The 19830-nt window shown below is 37.3% G+C and overlaps 1 protein-coding gene across 3 annotated transcripts in view; it reads right to left on the bottom strand.

Moving 5' to 3' along the window:
• Window positions 1-2844: 2844 nt before the first annotated feature.
• The window catches only part of Rnaseh2b (ribonuclease H2, subunit B), a 63122-nt gene continuing 46136 nt past the window's right edge, over window positions 2845-19830 (bottom strand). The window contains exons 9-11 of one of the 3 annotated variants that reach the window (XM_013034854.1): window positions 18331-18373; window positions 14377-14457; window positions 11285-11790 (exon numbers count right to left, since the gene is read on the bottom strand). In XM_013034854.1, coding sequence (XP_012890308.1) covers window positions 11674-11790; window positions 14377-14457; window positions 18331-18373 — 241 coding nt within the window. In that variant the 3' untranslated portion in view covers window positions 11285-11673. Of the gene's footprint in view, window positions 4735-11284; window positions 11791-14376; window positions 14458-18330; window positions 18374-19830 lie in introns of those variants that run through there. The other 2 variants (XM_013034855.1, XM_013034856.1) reach the window with 2 other exon arrangements.

Here is a 19830-nt window from a genome sequence, read left to right on the forward strand (position 1 = left end):
GAGTGTGCCTGGGCTGTGTGCTAGGAAACTAGACAACAGCAAAATTAAAAAGAATACACTTGTCTTGGTGAAAGTGAGGGCCTTGTGAAAACTGACAGGGGTAGGGATGAGGAGGAAGAGGAGAGTGAAACACCAATAGGGGCCACATGTAAACACCTAGTATCCAGACACACCTACACCAACTAAAGCAGCATGTCTACAGTCAGGGCTGGCATCAGGACTTGTTAAAGCTTTGTAAACCATTCATGATATCTGGCTAATTGGTCATCAACCCAAATACACAGTGGGGAAGAAGGTGACAGTAAGTTTGTAAAACAGCCACTGAGCCAGAGGAAACCTTCTGGAGATCCATCTCTCACTACTACCACTTTAGAAAAGGAATGTTCATTCCTCCCTCCCTCTCTGCCTTCTTTTTCTTTCCTCTTTCTTCTTTCTCCTCTCTTCCTTCTCTGATCCCCCCATCATACTGAAAAAATATTTGTATTTCTAGGAGTTTTACAATGTAAAATGTATTAAGATAAGTGATCCACACTCAATTGGGAAAGACATTTATTGTACACTTGTCAGTATCTAGCCTCTTAGGTCAACATCCATACCAAAAAACTCTCAATCTCAAAAAATAGTCTCAATAATATTAATGTCTCATAATTTTATTAAATGATCAAATCATGCAAAGTATGAGGGGAAAAGATGCAACATTAATTTAGGATCATCCAGTTTCACATATTCCTAGAAGTGGTCCAAATCATTCCAAAAACATTAAAAGTACAGTCACCACTCATCTTGACTCATCCTTGTAAAGTCCTTTTGAAGAACCAGTAAGGAGCATTCAGGAACTGGTTCTCAAAAGCTTTCCCAGTAAGGCTGAGCAATTTGGTTCCTGTCTCTAAGGGAAAAAACTAAGAAGATGGTGGCTGTCAGTGAGTGTGAAATGTTCTCTTCTGTCCTCAATGATGGGATGCTTGTTCTCTCTACTGTGCTGGAGACAGAAATAGTCACTCTTCATTCAGGCTGTGATAGACTCTAGGGCATTTACAATTATTTCCAGGACCCCTACGAAACTTTCAAGGAAACTTTTTCAAGGAAAAAGAAATAGTTTATTTTGTCATCCATGTACACATTCCAAACACACAACTTAAAGCCCATCATCTTTTTGACTAGGGGAGGGAGGCAGGGAATCCCATAGAGAAATCTTGTAAGTCTAGGGATAGAAGAAGAGCCATTATTTGCTTCCTGGCAGTATTTGCTATGCATCCATGAGTAGTCAACTTAGAACAGTGGAATATCACTCTTCCATGCTGAGTCTTTCTCCAAGAAATTAACTAAGACTCATTTTTTTTTTTTTTAGGACTGGGGAGGTGGCTCAGCGGTAGAGTGCTCGCCTAGCATGCATGAAGCCCTGGGTTCAATGCTTTAGCACCACATACACAGAAAAAGCCAGAAGTAGTGCTGTGGCTCAAGTGGTAGAGTGAGTTTCCTAAGCAAAAGCAGCTCAGGAACAGTGCCCAGGCCCTGAGTTCAAGACCCATGACCAGAAAATTTTTTTTTAAAGATTTATGAATGTGAAAGGAACTAATTGTATACATTAATTATTTTTTAATATCACTAGGTATCCACCCTCCCTTTTTTCGTGCTGACACTGGGCCTTGAACTCATAGCTTCACATTCTGGCTTGGCTTTTTTGCTCAAGACTGACACTCTACCACCTGAATCACACCTTGGAGCTAAGAGTCTCACAGACTTTTTTTCTGGGCTGGCTTTGAACTGTGACTCTCAGATCTCTTGTCTCCTGAGTAGCTAGAATTACAAGCTTGAGCCACCAGTGTATGGTGTTTTAAAATTAATACAACAATACATGTTTATCATAGAAACTTTCTAAAAGAGGAAGAGGGGGAGAGAAGAAAAGATTGGAAAAGGAAAAACAAGGAATCATTGTACTTTCAATACCAAAATTTTAAAGTATTTCCCCTATCTTTCAATTTAGGTCCCCCCCCCATTTTCTATTAGCAGCCCCACAAAGAAGGTTCCTCCTTCTCCTAAGACAGTAATTCTAACCATGAGCATTGCTGACTCAGGGATGCAGAATTTGATGCTAAAAGAGATGCAGGATGTTTATTTCCACATTGGCTTTTCCAGCAGCCTCGACCACCTCCTCTGCTGGTTGAAGCACGATTGTTTTCTAAACGAATACCATAACTTGGGAAAGAGGAGGAATCTTAATCTGTCCATTAGTGACTCACATTTATGTGGGAAGACATGGCATGCTCATCACTGGGGTAACACCTCTATTTGAGACCCAGGCCAGATGGTCTCTGCTGGCGAGAAAGCTAGATATCCACGTGGGAAACATCCTTGGGCTTGTGGCAATAGGTATGCAGTGGGAAGGGCTGGTGCAGCCAGTGTGGCTCAGTAGTAGAGGACATGTCTGGCATATGTGAGACTTGAGGTTCAATTCATTTTTTAAGTTCTTATATGTGTTGACATATTTTAGTTTAATATTTCCCATGAGATTTCTGAAGGACTCAGTTAAGATTTGACTCGGATAAAATGACAGAAGTGAATTGCATAAACAGTGCCCACAGGCTAATTATTAAAAAGAGGACAGAAGCCAGGCACCAGTGGCTCACACCTGTATTCTATCTACTCAGGAGGCTAAGACCTGAGGAACGCAGTTCAGAGCCAGCCTGGGCAGGAAAGTCTGTGAGACTCTTATCTCCAGTAAACCACGAGAAAACTGAAAGTGGCACTGTGGCTCAAGTGGCAGAGTGCTCACCTTGAGTTGAAGAGCTCAAGGACATTGCTCAAGCCCAGAATTCAAGCCCCATGACTGACAAAAAAAAAAAAAAAAAGAGGACAGAAACTGGATGTTGGGCATTGTGTAAACTAAGGAAATTAGCAAATTCAGAGCTTACAACTGCCAAAGAACCTGTTTGGTGCTGGGGGAAGTTGTAGATCACTTTTGTTTGTGCTTGGCTTTATTTTTTGAGGGAATGTATGTTACTTACATAAGGGAACAAAATGAGTTTTTATAATTTTAGATGTGCTAAGTTTGACAGTTCTTCAAAGGTCAGAGGCCAATGGAATATGAACATAGGTCACAATAAGAGAAAAGGGCTTCTGGGAACAAGTTGGGCATATCTAGTAGCTCTGGCAGGGTGTGACTGGGAAGATAAAGGGCAAGGAGGAAGACAGAGAACAGAGAAGCACTAGGCTGAAGCTGGGAGTGATATGTAATATGAGGGTGATATGAGCCAGTGATAGAACTGTACCAACCAGTCATTCACAATCTGGGGGATCCTCATACTTGGAACCCACTTTCACAGAGTAAGTATCTTGCAGGACATACAAGGGTAGGGCTTCACTAGCCACTGTGCTAGGCTTTCTTGCTCAGAGGTTAGCCCCCACAAAACTATTAGGTCAAGGACTTAGCATCTACTCAGCAATAGCACTCTAGTGTTAGCAATTGCTTTGGGCCAAAGGCAGTGCTTGGGATTGTACAAGATGAGGATAGGGAAAGCCTTATTGTTTAATTCCATAAATGCACAACTGGTAAGGCTCATTAACCTTACCCAAATGGCATGCATGAGTTTCAAGTGGATCATTTCTGTGTAGCACCCCTTTCTGGAAGTCTGTAAGATATCCAGAGTTCTATACTGACTTTGTAGAGCTAGGGTTTGGGAAAAGATTTGCAACTCAACTTTGGTAAGCATAGAAATGTTAAAATTTCTCTGAGGTTATAAAAATAATTCTACATATAAAAGCAGATGTGGAAAACTAACAGACTACCTGTCAGAACTAGGTTCAACTTACTTGATGGATTTAGAAATTTAGAAACTCAGTTCTTGCAGATGATGTTGGGGGTCCATGTGATGCAGGCAGATCAAAGAACAGCAGCCACTCCACCCATTCCTCCTGCAGGTCTAGTACATGACCCTGCTTAAATCCCAGGACATGTTTGCATACGACCCCCACTACCTCCTACAACATTCCCCACTTAATTAATTACTTTTTGGCACTTACTTTCAGCATTCCTTCACAGCTTATACTCCCACTCTAAAAATAACAATAATACATACACTGGGCAAATCTATTATAAAAATGAAGAAATGTTTATAACTCTGTAAGATCATAAAATGCACATGTTAATATCATGAGGTATTAGAAGCTGCCAAGTTGGTAAGGAGGAAAGAAGGGTCAAATTTTTGGTAAATATTTAAAGTATGGGTTGAAACTTGGTTCAGCAGAGCCTTTAAAATTAATCAAGGGCTTATGTCACCATCTGTAGGACTAAACCATGCTGATTTTACCCAAGTAGGACAGGTCAACCAGGTCAGATTTAAGAAGTGACCCAGATTTCCCAACAGGCTTTCTCCTCTCTCCTCTTGATATTTTGCAATCTGAAGCTTTCTACTGCAAAGACCCACACTGTTATGGGAGGCTGGGGCTGGGGAAGAAGGTAAGCGAACCGAATTACTCAAATCTACATTAGATACCTTCAAGCCTAAGATAAAACTACCTTGCCAAAGGCTGCAGGTGGAAATACCCATAATTGATCAAAGAAATACAGCATCCATCACCGATTCTTCAAAATACACTATGGCATTTGGCGGTTTTCTAGAAAGTGCAGCAGAGTTTTAGACTTTCGCAGAGTTGGAAGTTACCCAGGAAGCAGCCAAGCCTGGTGTGGAGCTGTGTCACATGTCATTTGCCCCTTTTCTGTCTTTGTGTTGCCGTCTAGAGATGAAAGGAAAACAGTTACCTGAAAGCCCAAGCACTATCTGTAGCTTCTAGAACAGAAAGGTAAGGCTGGCTTGTCCTGAGTATGGGCAGCTGTACATTTACACTTCTAAGGGAGGGGAAAAGAAAGAGTTCCCTGATGCCACCAGCCTTGGCCACATCTTTCCCAGTCTAATCCCAGGCTTCTGGCCAGCTAGAGAAGAAATACAATTCTTGTACTACCAAAAAGAATTCTTCCAAAAGAATTCCAAGAGTTCTTCCAATGTCCAAAAGAATTACAAAATCACCCAAACTTATGGTATGGACACCATTATTTTAGGGGAACCCCCCCACAAAACTACAAGAACGGCATGAAGACAAGTTGCTGAGATAAATTCTTAAATAATTTTGTCTTTCTCTAGCATTTGTTTTTGCTCTTTTTTCCTTTAATGTAGATATTTTTTTTAAAAACAAAACATGTAGACTATGATATAAATACAACAAAAAACAGATAAGCATAGACTCGTAGGTAGTAGTTCCTGAAATCCTCTGGGAAAAAATGAAATTGAACAAATGTCATTGAACAAGTTGGTTTCTTACTGGGCACAATGTTAAGAAAAAAAAAAGTTTAGTCTGAAGTTATACAATACAAAAAACCAAGTTGCTATAAATCAGCTCAGCCTTTCCCATAGCCTCTCACACCATCTAACATGTCTTCCTATCCTAGAATGGAAACATTTCCAGGGCAGAGATTTTAATCTTCTACACTGTCAGTTTCACCATATAGTACACCTAAATCAATGTTTGAAACACAATGGGTGTTCAGAACATATTCTTAAAGAGATGAAAGAATCTAAGCATATTCCTTGGCTTCCTCTTTTTCAAGAGCATGATTTTACTTTTATACATATCCTAACTAAAATACATGTGTAAGGTAACAATTCCTTTAGTATTTATGAAGCTTCTGATACCTCTGTAAATATCTGGTGCTTCCCCTCTCTCACATAGGATTGGTTAGTATGACATGATCAAAATATCATTCACTAATGAGAGTACAGTAAACGCCAAAAGGCTGGCAGTTGAATTAAAGCTTTGACAGGCAAATGTGCAAACTAGTAAAGCTCTCCCTCAATTCTGGCGTGGCCTTCTGGGAACAAACTGACCTGCAGAATTCATTAAAAATATAGAGAGAAGACAAACAAAAATAGATTTGATTTTTCCTTTCTTAAAGTGAAATTTATACTTACAACAGAGTAGTGAAGGATGAGTGGTTATAAGCTACACAGACAAGGTAGAGGAAAGATCTGTGGGAAGCCAAAGGGAAAAGCCTGAGCTTCGGTATAGAAAGGAGGGCATCTGGGTACTGCCACCTACAGTCTAAAAACCAGGGAGGCCAACCCCTCAGGTTTACCTTTGAGGGTTATAAAGATGAATTTCAATTATAGCTGGGCTCCTATGGCTCAGACCTATAATCCTAGCTACTCAGGAGGCTAAAATCTCCAATATCATACTTCACAGCCTTGGCAGAAAAATCCCTGAGAGACTCTGGTTCCAATTAATCAGTAACTAAGCTAGACTGAAATGAGGCTCAAGTGGTAGATTGTAAGCTGCAAGTGAATAAAAACAAGCAAGAGCACAAGCTCTGGTACTGTCACTAAGTAAATAAACGAATGAATAAATTAATAGTTATGTGATTGCTGTAAAACCTGTGAAGAGATTTTACATAAAGCTAGGAAACATCCCAGTCACTCTGATAGGCCCCAAAGATGGTGTGTAAATTACAGCACATAAAAAAGGTGTAAAAACGGAGTCACTTCTTTTAGTTATTCAAACAGGGCAAAGTTGCTGGACATCTTCCAAACACTAATAAGGATACCCTTCCATCACCTCCTTAACCTGTCTTTTAGGAAGCAGATCACCAAATTTGGGTAACTCTTAGAAAAAGCAAACTTGAAAATACAGCAAAAGAAAATCTAAAAGTAGAAGAAGAAGAAAACAAAAACAAAAACAAAACCAGAAACTCAGTTCTATTCTCAGGACTATTAGGACTACTATGTGGTCAAGCATATATATAGCTGAAGTTCCAGAAACTGAGGGGAGAGCCTGGGGAGAACATAAGACTATTTGATAATACTGGCCAGAAATGTTCTAAGTCTGATGAAAATTATAAACTCAAATCCATGCTTATCCAATTTTCAAATAAGATGAACAAAGAAAACAACATTAATATATAAATAACTTGTAAAAAGTATTATGAAACAAAAAAACTATAAAAAGCCAAGGAGAGAATGCATTTATATAATGTGGAAGGAATCTTAAGAATTATCACAGATGTCTCATTAGGAATTATGCAATCCAGAAGGCAATGGTTCCTTGGATGGATAAAAGGAATTGATGAACTTTGCCTGTGCTAATCAAGAAAACAAAAAGACAAAAATGTCTGATATGGGTATAAAAAGGGAAATACCATTTAAATAGTAAGAGAGTAATGCAAAGATGAAATCCTATGCCAAAGAACTTGAAAACCTAAACAAAGCACACATATTTAAAAAGATATAAATAATCAAACTGACACAAAAGAAAGAAGAAAAGTGAAATAGCTATACAGCTACCACAAAAATTGAAATTGTAAACTCCTGGCCCAAATGGCTTCACTGGTAAATCTGTCTGCCTTATATAGAAGAAACAAAGCCAATCTCACAAGATCTTTCAGAATACAAGCTTTGATATTCCTAATTCATTATAAGAACAGTATTATTCTGACACCCAAACCAGACAAAGTTATAACAAGTAAATGAAAAGGCAACATCCCTCATAAGTAAATACATAAAAATCTGTAACAAAATGTTAGGAAATAAAAGTTAATGCTGTATATGAAAAGAAATAATATATGCACTGAGAAAACATAGTTTTTCCCAAAAAATGCAAGGTCAATTGAAGATTAAAAAAGCAATCGCTTATGCAGAAGGGAGACTACTGGAGGAGAGAAGGAACCAGTAGGAGGAAGAAGAGAAATAAGAGAGGGTAAGAAGATAACTATAAATAAAGTGTATAGTATTCAAGAATGCAAATGTCACATTAAAATCATTTCATAAAATTAATAAAAAAAACAAAATTTTAAGTGAAGGGAAAGAAAATTGGTTCTCTATGATTCAAACATTAAAAGATATTCCTTTATTGAAGGAAAATTATGGCCATCTCATTAGATACAAAAATTATTTGACAAAATTCAATACTCCTTGTGTACCTGGGCGCAGGCTCATGCCTGTATTCCTAGTTACTCAGGAGGCTGAGATCTGAGAATCGCAGTTCAAAGCCAGACTGGGCAGGAAAGCCTATGAAACTCTTATCTCCAATTAACCACCAGAAAACCGGAAGTGGCGCTGTGGCTCAAATGGTAGAGGGCTCGCCTTCAGTTGAAGACCTCAGGGATAGCACCCAGGCCCAAAGTTCAAGCCCCACGACTGACAAAAAAACAAAACAACAACAACAAAAACTCCTGGTGTAAAAGGAATAGAACACCATTTCTTCAACCTAAATATTGACATGAAGATTTAGAAATTCTGATGACTATATAATTTGTCTCTCTCGCTCTCTCTTACGTACGTACGTACACACACACACACACACACACACACACACACTTCTTAGCTTTGGACACTATTAGGTATTAACATGCCAAGAGCAAAGAACATAACTACTATCTAGTCTAAAGCTTTACAAAGGAACAGTGTTCCCTAGGGAAAAGATTCATTCAAGTAATAGACAGGGAAAGGAAAGGGCCTCTAATACCCTGCAGCAGAAGTAAGGAAATATGAACATAGATAAAAATTATACTGCAGCAAGTTTCTGGAACTATATGTACATTAAAGTTAATAGAGATACTATATTATAGCTCACTATATAAAATAAACATCTACAAACACATTCTGATCTGCATTTCTTTATTTTTGCCTGTCTTGGGGTTTACTCAGGTCATGGGCACTGTCTCTGAGCTTCTTTTGCTCAAGGCTAGCACTCTAACACTTGAGCCACAGCACCACTTCAGACTTTTTTTGGTTTATGTGGTACTGAGGAATTGAACCTGGGGCTTCATGCATGTTCCACAAGCACTCTACCCCTAAGCCACATTCCCTAGCCCCTGATCTACATTTATAAATGCTTATGTAGTAAGCAAAAAGGGAAATCTGTTCCATACAAAAGGATGCCAATGGATACAGAAGATATGATAGAAAAATCAAATGGGTTGGATATGGAATAGGATACTTACAATGTCTTAGACATTTTATCCACAAGTTATTTGTTAATTTCAAGGGCAGTTGATAGTAATGTGCAGTGGACACTATTCTGAGTGACTGGGGTTAATCTGACTAGCATTGGGAATACTGATCTCAATAGGATGCACTGAGAATGACATCACTCCTCTGGTGTCCATCCAAAGTATACAACTTGTATTTAATCAAGAGAAAAACTGTTAGACAAAAACTGAGAATCATTCTGACAAATAGGTGGACTGTACTCTTAAAAAATGACAAGTAAAAAACAGAAGAAATTCTTCCCAATTACAGAAAAAAAACTACAACAAGCAAAAAAAAACTACAACAAAATTGAAAAAATCTTCAGTTCTAGACACTTGTAGATAGAATACTCCTTGCAAAAGTAATTCTCTAGAACACGGGAAAAAGATGGAGAGCTAGTGTATGTCTAACACTTAAGTACTACCAGCAACTCTGTCATTGAAAATATAAAATTTTTAAAAACCCTAGAGATAATAATGGAAAATGAGTTTTGATACACACTAACCAGTCAGGCAGCATCCACAACATAACAATCAAAGAAAATGCCAAAGACAGTCATTGTAGTAATGGCTCGTTTCAAAAATCAATGGTAAAGCACATCAATAAAACCAGAAGTCAGAGGCTGAGAAGGTGGCTCAGTGGTAGAGCTCTTCCCTTGCATGCCTGAGGCTCTGGGTTTGATTCCTCAGCACCACATAAGCAAAAAGCAAAAAGCCCAAAGTGGTGCTGTGGCTCAAGTGGTAGAGCGCTAGCTAGCCTTGAGCTAAAGAGCTGAGGGAAAGCGCTCAGTCCCAGAGTTCAGGCCCCACAACCGGACCCCCCCAAAAAAAAAAACAAACCAGAAGTCAAAGATGATTATTATTACTCTTTAACACCACTCTGAATATCCTAGCATACATAAGAATACAAAAGACAAAAAAACAACAGGTATACTAGAAAGAATTACATATAAATTTTTAGAATTCATGACCTTATTTTGAGTTGAATATTCAGGATAAATAAAGACAGAAATATTTTAGATTGAGTTTAGTTAATTGATTATTTAAACAATACACATATAAAAATCTAAAATTTACCATAAAATGACCAATTAGTAGCAAAAAACAGATTCCATTAAAATAGGAAAATGCCGAGACATTCTACTAAAAAGAAGTATCTCTGAGAGATGATGAACAAAATCTCAGTGAAAGGAATGGTTAGGATCTGAATAAATATAGAGAATACTGTGTGTTTCTGAATGAAAACAATAAATTCTATAAGAAAATATTTGATTTCCTCAGAATAACTTATGAGTCTAACAAAGTCATAATGTAAATCTCATCAGAACTTACTCTTAAAACCCAAGAAATTAATCCCACAGGCAAAATGGAAAATAAAAATGGTAAGAAAAATAACCAAACCATAGCTTTATCTCATGTGTTGTTTAAAAATATTATCTGAGTGATTTAAGTAATTAAATACAAAATAAAAAAACTACCAAAATAGTAGAAGAAAATAAAAGCAACTAGCTAAGTTTTCTGTAGAGGAAACACTTAAGTGAAACATATTTCAATGTCATTACTAATCAAGTACAATAAATTTCTTTGAAATATATTTCCACATACATAAGCATATATATGGATAGATATAGATATATCTGCATATTATTATTTATTTTAGAGGTTGAACTCAGAGCTTTGTGCTAGGCAAATGTCTTACCATTTTAGCCATGCCCCTAGGTTACTTTTGCTTTAGTTTATTTTTAAGGTTGGGTCTTGAACTTTTGTCTAAGCCAGCCTGGAACCATAATCCTCCTACCTGTACTACCTAAAGTAAATCCACATTAGTAAATTTGTTCTAAGGACAAAAATATGTGGACAAAATATTTACATATAATCTGATTCTTCAAATACTGAACATTTGTAAATAAATGGGGACATTACTTAAATAACCAAGTATCTAAACACCTGAAAATTATATTGTCATAAAGGCATTTATTCACTTATACTAATCAATTTTGGTAGAACTGGGATTGAACCTGAGGCTTTAAGCATGCTAGTCTAGCAACAGTGTTTCACCACTGACCTATAGCCCAGCCCTGAAATATCTGTATGAAGAATATCTAAGAGCCTGGGAAAATGTTCACAAAATGACATTCCAAAAAAAAGAAAGCTACTAAAGCTGCTATTCCTTCAATTTTTTTTCAACACTTTATTGAAAGAAAATATACCAAATTATCTTTGGGCAATGAAAAGGTAGGAGATTATAATTTTTTTATTTTTATCTTTATTTTCTGAAAAATGTATTTATAAAAATAAAAAAGCACTTTTAAATATAAGCTTACTAAAATGTACAGTCTTGTTTCCATTTCTTTCAATACTCTGAAAACTATGTTTATAAAAGTTTATGCAAAGGTGCATAAACTAGCAAGCCATTCCCTCAAATAGCTGGTTTATGAGGACACTTCGAGGCTTGAGTTACCTCAATTTACCATGATCGTGAAGCTATACAATTAGTTTCCATATTTTGTTCAGAAATACTAAATCCAAAGCAACATTGAGGGATGAAAATTTCTCCCTGCCAAAGTGGTGATTAAAGATCAACATGAAAGAAGAATGAAAATGGAACATGTAGGAAACAAACATTTTGTTTTGCTTTATGAGATTTTATTTCTAAAGTTTCAGATCTTCCCGATTTTTTTTTTACTTTTTGCCCCAAAAAAGGTTTCAATACTTTTCATTCCGCTCTTGTCAACTTTAGCCAAAGCCTTCTGAGCTGCAGTCATTTTGCTACTTTTCTGTTGTGAAGATAAGAGAGAAAAGTTGTTATGAATGTACAACATTTGTAAACTAAACATGCAAATCAGACAAGACCGTGCAACCCTCAAGGTTTTCTCAGGGAGGTAAGCATCTGTTGCTAACAGCTTCATAAAGGAGTGAAGCAAGTTCTGATATCTATTCAGAATTCAGATTTCAGAGATGGAATATGTTAAGACAAAACTGCCACCTTCCAAGAAGGAATGTTACAAGTGGTGGTTTACTTTGGGGGAGTAATTCTGGAGGGTGCATTAAGTGTAATAACACAAACAATGGGACTGCCACAGGCGGCAATTGTCAGGGGGAGGAATTACAGCCTTGTATTACCACACGATGAATAATTCACAGCAATTTACAATCTGATTTTATTCACTCACTCTATGGGAAACCAAGGACAGCCTATATTCAAAAGATGACCTGTATTGCCAATTATCCCAGACCAGCAGGATAGCTGTCCTGTTTTTTTCCTCCTAAAAGAAATGCTTTCCATAAAGCTGCCTCCAATATTTCTGCCCTGTACATTTCTCTCTCTTCCTGGTCACTGTATATATTTTTATTATATCCTGTAAAATACACTAGAAGATGGTAAATAGCAACTGAGTTCACTAGGAGGCATTACAACTTTTTAAAACAAGAATCAATAATGGAAATCAGAAAAGAAAAAGAAAGATTTGTCTCCTTAGGAACTCTAAGACCAGATCCTTTAAGGACACTGTATAATTCTGCCATTTTGCTTCTCAATCTGCCTACCTTTGGTACGCTTATTTTGTGACTAGATGGTGAAAAGTGACAGTCTCTTTCAGACAAGTTTTCCCGTGCATTTAACTATAATTCTGATCCAACCCTCTTCTAGCACTGGTGGCTGGCCAAGTGAAAATACTGGGAAGTGTTATTTCTCCTGAAGGCAGGGCAGAAAGATTCTCTGAGAAAATGAAATGTCTCTGTCGAGAGCTAGCTATTTAGGTCAGTCTTAAACTGGCTCATTCTCAGATTGATATCTACTTATGAATAAAAGAATGACATTTATGCAAACATTGAACACTATTCAAATCTAAGAGGAAGTTAACATCTTGAAATGGGCATAAACACAATAAAAAAAACCCATCTCTATACTTAACTTCAGAAAGTTTAATTGTTTAAAAAAAATCAATTGAAAAGACTAAAAACACACCAGAAAATTGTTGGTACCATAAATGGGTATAAATAAATGGCTTTAGTACTATCCCAACATAAAAATAGGTAAGGAGAAGTGGGACTGTGCTCAAGTGGCAAAGCACTAGTCTTGAGCAGAAAAAATAGGCAAGGGACAAAAATAACTATGCAAAAATGCAAATAGACAATGAGCAACTAAAAAATCTTCTTCTATTTGAAAGGTAAACATTTTCAAGAATAAAAACAATATTTAATTCTGTTAAGAATGCTAGAAGTAAAGCTTTGACTCAAGTGGTAGCATGCCAGCCTTGAGCAGAAAAGTTATAGTACAGTACCCAGGCCTTGAGTTCAAGCCCAAGTACTGACACATAAAAAAGAAATAAATGAATAAGCAAAATAAATGTACATTCACAATTTCCGGGGCTGGGAAGGTGGCTCAGTGGTAGAGCGCTTTGCCCTGCATGCATGAGGCCCTGGGTTCGATTCCTCAGCGCAACATAAGCAGAAAAAAAAAGGAAGTGGCGCTGTGGCTCAAGTGTAGAGTGCTATCCTTGAGCTGAAGAGCTGAGGGACAGCGCCCAGGCCCAGAGGTCAGGCTCCGAGACAGAGTGGGGGGGGGGGGGAGGCGGGGACAATGGGACGGGACGAGACTTGAGCACAATTTCAATTATGTCAAAAATCATGGTCCCCAATTTAGTTCTAAATTGTGTCAAATGAAATAATCAGAAATGCAGGCTGTAAAAAAAATTATCTATCCTTTCATTAAAAAAAATCTAGAAGTAATCTGTATGTCTACATGTAGAGGACTGATTAAATGCCAAATCCCATATGATGGAAAAAAGACTTATGATTGGGTATTACGAAACCATGATTATGATTTCAAAGAATGTGTAATGACACGTGAACATTTTCACAATATACCAATAACTGAAAGGGGCAGAACCAGAAGCTATGTAAGTATTACAATGCCAATTTAAAGGCTACCTGTTATTATAAAGCATGTACAACTAAGTAAAAAATGTTATCCAACTCACATTTGTAAGGTGAATGCTGACTAGTGGAATTATTATTAATAATTTTTATCACTCTAATTCCTGAGAAGCTCTGGAGAAGTTAGGGTGACAAAGAGTTACCTATAGTGAAACTTCCCACCTACCAACAAACATGGCAAAACTTCAGGGCATTGTTGTTAAGCAGAATGCTTTTCTTTGGTGTGTAAAAGGTCTTAATGCCTTAATGCTTTCACTACCATACACTATTTTGAATGAACTATTAAGCCACAGAAATGCAAGTGAATAGTTTTCCCCAGTCAAAACTGTATCCACAATCAAGCATGCAATTATTTCTGGATGTGTACTGTATCACTCACTGAGGTCTGAGGACAGACAGTAGCCACTACACCTGGACAAACATACCTTTTCAGTCTTCAAATCTTTAGTGTTAAACTTAGTGTAATCTTCTTTTGCTTCTATAGGCTCATCTGATAACTTTGGTTTCTGCAATGTTAGAGCAGTGAAGAGCATCAAATATCACTCTGCCACTTATACCAATCCATTAAAAACAACCATGCAACTAAATGTGCAAATTTGTGCCTACACAGAGGAGCACAAATCTGGCAATGATTTTACTTTTATAAGCTGCTTTTTATTTGGACCAATCCATAGGGAAGGAAGCCACACATCACTTCCAGAAAGAATCCATGGTGATGATGGGATATGACACAACCTGGCCTCAGCCCCTTAACAAAATAAATGGTTTGTATATACTAGCTTCAGTGGGCATCTGGGTGCTGTAGACTTAAAGGATGTTAAGAGGCAAAATGCAAATCATGAAAGCTAAAGATGAGGATTCCCTTCTAGGGGAGCCAGGTGTCCAGCTGCAATCCCCACGTCTGGGGCTGGTTTATGCTCAAAATGAATATAGGGCAGCATTATTCTATTATTACCATCTATGAGTAGCTTCATATCCTTCCCTCTTTTTTAACTCAACTATCTCAATTTATCCACATGAGAATGGCTATATACAACAATCAGCCAGTAAGAGAGGAAACCTAAATTAATAGCTAAGGTCACCTAGTAGAGGGCTTCATTGAGATGTTAATGTTTATAAGTGTCCTTTCCCTTAGGCTCAATGTAGCTAAGTTGAATCTTTGTATTTTCACCTTTCACTAGAGTTTTGCACCAATGCATGTGAGAATCCTAGCAAGAACCAGACCTTAATAATAAATAATGGCCTTAATAATTATAATATAGAATGGCCATACTGCATGGAAAAGGTAAGAAGCAGGGCAGATTAGTCTTGTTTGACATGGAGGATTGATCATATGGTAATTATAATTTGGAGTTTTAAAGACCTTTAAGCTGTTAGTGGAAATATGCAGCAAGAGTCAACACGGATTTCCCCTAGGAAAGAGAGATTAGTCTCCAGATCTCTTCTTCATACCCCTGCCTTGTTAACCAAAGCACCAGTAGAGGTGGTGCTAACAGATGTCAATGCCTCCATGACAGGTGGAGATAAAACTATTAAAGTTTTTCAAAAGCTTTGCCATTAAAAAAAAAAAAAAGGAGATTCCCTTCGCCACAAAGCAATCTCTAGCAAATAAATCATTAAAAGGAAAAGACTAATTTACTACAAATCAATGACCCACCAACACAAAGTGAATGGATGTATCTCATGAATACATGTTCATGTTTAAAAGAAAATTTCAGTTAGGGAATGCCTATCTTAACTAGAAAGTTACCATCAACCAGTAAAGTGGAATTACAGCTTATAATGCTGAAGGCCACAACTGTTTCAGAACTTGAAGACATGAGGATATATTCAATGAACTGTATCTCACAGATAAGTCATTATAAATACTTGGACATTATTATAGGACATTATTCACATTATTCACCTTTGACAGTTCAAGTTGTAAAAAGTTCATGGCTAGAACTTGAGACAAATATATTTCTAGATGAATATGAAATGTTTATTAAGGGCAAGGAGTTGGTCAGATCTTTTAATAGCACACATTCAAACAAGACATGAGTTACAAGTGCATCTAACAAAAAAAAATAACTGTTACACTTTCTGCCCATAACTAATTTTTGTTATTCCCAGCACACTGTTGGAAATGTTGGAAAAATAGGATTGTCATATTTATTGAGATTCTTGCTATTTAAAAGACCAAAACTCTATAGTTTGGGGAGATACTTCAGCAGAAAGAGATGAGTGTCTCAGAAGCCAGTACAATGGACATAACCAAAGGGAGAGAGTTCCGGAAGAGAACAGAAGAGCACCACAGAGATTAATGTCAGGCCTGGACTTACCATCTTGCAAATAGTTTACAAGAAAGAGATTGGGAACGTCTCCAAACCCCTGACTGCATTCAGCTCTGCTAGTTGACAATGACAAATTCAAAAGACTAAAGAAGGGAATGGAGGAAGTCCAGCTTCAGAACAGACAGATATGTGATAATAAGGGACAATGAGGCAAAAAATAAGGAGAGTGAACTCCATCTATCCATTACAAATACAGACAGAGATGCCCAATGGCTGTCAGAAGGTATTTCCTGAAAATAATCAAGGATGTTGCTGTAAAAAAAAAAATCAGTCAAATCCAGGGCACACACAGGCAAACTAGTAGAAACTTAGCTTACACTTGTTTAACCTATAGTACAACATATACCGTGTACCCCAGAATCCCAGGAAAACGTACAGAGAAGAAAGCCTTGAAAAGCAACTAATACAACCTAAGAAGTGAGGCTGAGGTTCAGTGACAGTATTCTGAGCTCTAAATCAGGAAAAGAAAAAGAAAAAGAGACAAACTATGCCCCCACTGGCCAAATCCAGCTGGCCCTGGATTTTATAAATGTAATTTTGTTGGAACCTGGCCATACTAGTTCATTTACAATGTGTTGTCTGGGATGTTTTCTCACCACAAAAACAAGAGTTTAGCAGAGACTTATGCTTTAGGAACCAGAATCTAAACAGACCCTGAATCTAAGTCAAAATTTAAAACAAAATACAAATGACCTAAATTTTAGAAATAAAATAAAAGTGGAAAAGAGAAAAATAAACTATGGAATGCATTACTCCAGGAAATAACAGAGGTTAAAATCTTCAAGAACAAGTTTAGATGAATCAGTGGATATATTTGGGGAGGAAAAGAAATATTCCTAATTTTTCTGATGGAGAGAGATAAAAAGCAATTATTTTAGAGCACCTACCTTCCTAGTTATAGCAAGACGGTTATTTTTCTGTGTTCCCCAAGCTATTCTCAGAGATTAATTCCTAGTTTTTCTAAGAGCAACTGATTTCCATCCAATGCTATTCTTCAGAAGAGTAAAAGATATATCTGCTTTAATAATCTACCAAACATGGCTCTAAATTAATACATGTTCCATTTTCTAGTAAGACTCAAGGTGATAAATGTTTTCAGAGCTGCCACCATTACCTTTATATAGGACATGATACAAAAAAAAATCCAGAGTATGTTGGTCCTTCTGAAGCCCAAGGAATGAATGAATAAACAGTAAAAGAAAGTTATTTAGCACCAACAATGTGGGCACTGCACATTCACAAGGCATCCATTCCTCAACTGAGCAAGGACCAACCAAACATAGAAGAGGTACATGTGCTTATTTTCCTGGCTTGGAGCAGCACTATACTTAGCTGAGATGTAGCCTAGTCTGAGACATGCTAGATTGCCATCAAGTGTGGTTTATGACTGACTGGCTCCTCTAGTCTTAGTATCTGGGCAATTAACACAATTTGTAGAGGAGTTGTGGGTGGCAGTACAGAAGTCTAGAAGAGGAAATGGATTCCCACTAACAGATGAGATTTACATACAGATTCTTCATTTCAAATTCTGAATAAAAGCCAGGTTATCTTTCTTCAAAGGATTCTTTGTTACAAAACTCATGGTCTGTATACCTTTGTGTTAACAACAATTATATTCAGAAAACTATGTTTAAATTGTGTGTAGAGTATTCTGGGTGATTAGTAAAACTAGCGATCCATCTACTTTAAGATTTCAGCTAGGCATGATGGTCCACACCTGGCATGCAAAAGCAGAAGTAGGAAAATCGTGAATTTGAGACCAGCTTGGGCTAAGTAGTGCGAACCTATCTTTAAAAAATAAATAAAGATGTATTTATAATACTTTTAGAGAAGTATCTTTCTAAAATGAATTTAGTTTTCAGTATTCAGGTAAAGTCTAAAAACATAAGAAATACTATTGGAGAACAGTCTACATTCCACATTGCAATACTCCATGCAAGATGGATTTTGTATGCTTTAAAATACATAAGGACAAGCTAAATTCGTGTGGTAAAACGTGTTATATTGTTCCAAGCCCCTAGAGATAGCTTGGCCACAGTCTCTTACCTTTGATGGAGGGTTTGGCAATGGAGTTGAAGGCTCTGGAAGCCTAAGGAAGTTAAAAATAAGAATCATAGTCATGGTTTTTCATAGAGAATCTGGGCCAATTTAAGACTTAGGTAGTCCTTATTATAACTTTACCTCCACATGTCTTTTCAGAGTGAAGAATGCAGAATGCAATTTGTTTAAATGAATGAATCTTTATTTTGCTACTTAATTCCATATATGGGAATTGTCTAAGAAATAAAATTGGAACTCATTTTTTCTTTGGCCTCCATTTCTCATTTTGACATTGGTGTGTTTTGTCTTCATAAATAGTTCATTTGCAAGTGCAAATTATTCTAATTATTATACTGTCCAGAAAAGCCATACAACTCTATCTCTTCTATTAAACAGAAATTCTATTTCCATTATTTCTGCCTCCCAAATCTTTAGCCCAAATTTAAAAATTTCAGTGGAAAAGATCTAAACAAATAATGAAGTACCAAGACATAAAGTCTCTAAACAAGCATCTAAGAAATCCAGGCAAACATTTCTTTTTAGAGAATGTCATCCCTGGGGGCTGGGAAGATGGCTCAGTGGTAGAGCGCTTGCCTTGCATGTATGAGGCCCTGGGTTCGATTCCTTAGCACCACATAAGCAAAAAGAAAAAAGCCGGAAGTGGCACTGTGACTCAAGTGGTAGAGCTCTAGCCTTGAGCTGAAGGACAGCGCCCAGGCCCAGAGTTCAGGCCCCGTGACTGGACCCAAAAACAAACAAACAAACAAAAAGACCATCCCCACTACTACCAACAATAAAAACAAAATCCCTACATTTCCATTTCCCGGAGTTTATTTTAATAAATAATATTTTAAATGTTCAGAGAAGCTACATCTTTGCATTCCTCTCCTAAGGGTATCCTTCCATTGATTAGTCTACGTATGATTGCCTAAGTTAATATGCCCAGTTATATTTTAGCCCTCGTTTCCACATATGAGAGAAAAATGTACCATTCCTGTCTCTAAGCTTAGCTTACTTAGCATAATTTGTTCTAGGTCCATCCATTTCCCTGCAAATGATATACTCTTATTCTTTCTAAAGAATAAGTAAAATTCCACTGTGTATCTGTACCACATTTTATTAATCCACTTATCTGCTGTAGGGCATCTGGGCTGTTTCCACAACTTGGCTATTGTGAACAGCTGTGCTAGTTATCTTTAAGAGTCTCACGTTGTGCCACCTACCCTCAGACCTCCATGTCTAGGTGGAAAAACAGGCACATACCACTGTGTCCAGTGAGATTGAAATATTGAACGCTTTTTGGCCTCAGCTGGCCTGAAACCTCAGTTCTCACAATCTCAGCTTCCCACACAGTTTAGGATAATAGTCACATGTCACCATGCATACCTACCAGATGAGAAAGGGCCTCACAAACTTCTCTGCTAGGACTTGCCTCTAACTGAGATCCTCTCAACTTCTCAAGTAGCTAGGATTACAGGTATGAGTCATGGTGCCTAGCTTCTCTTA

This window comes from Dipodomys ordii, unplaced genomic scaffold (assembly GCF_000151885.1).
Source record: "Dipodomys ordii isolate 6190 unplaced genomic scaffold, Dord_2.0 Scaffold197, whole genome shotgun sequence".
NCBI classification, from domain to species: domain Eukaryota; kingdom Metazoa; phylum Chordata; class Mammalia; order Rodentia; family Heteromyidae; genus Dipodomys; species Dipodomys ordii.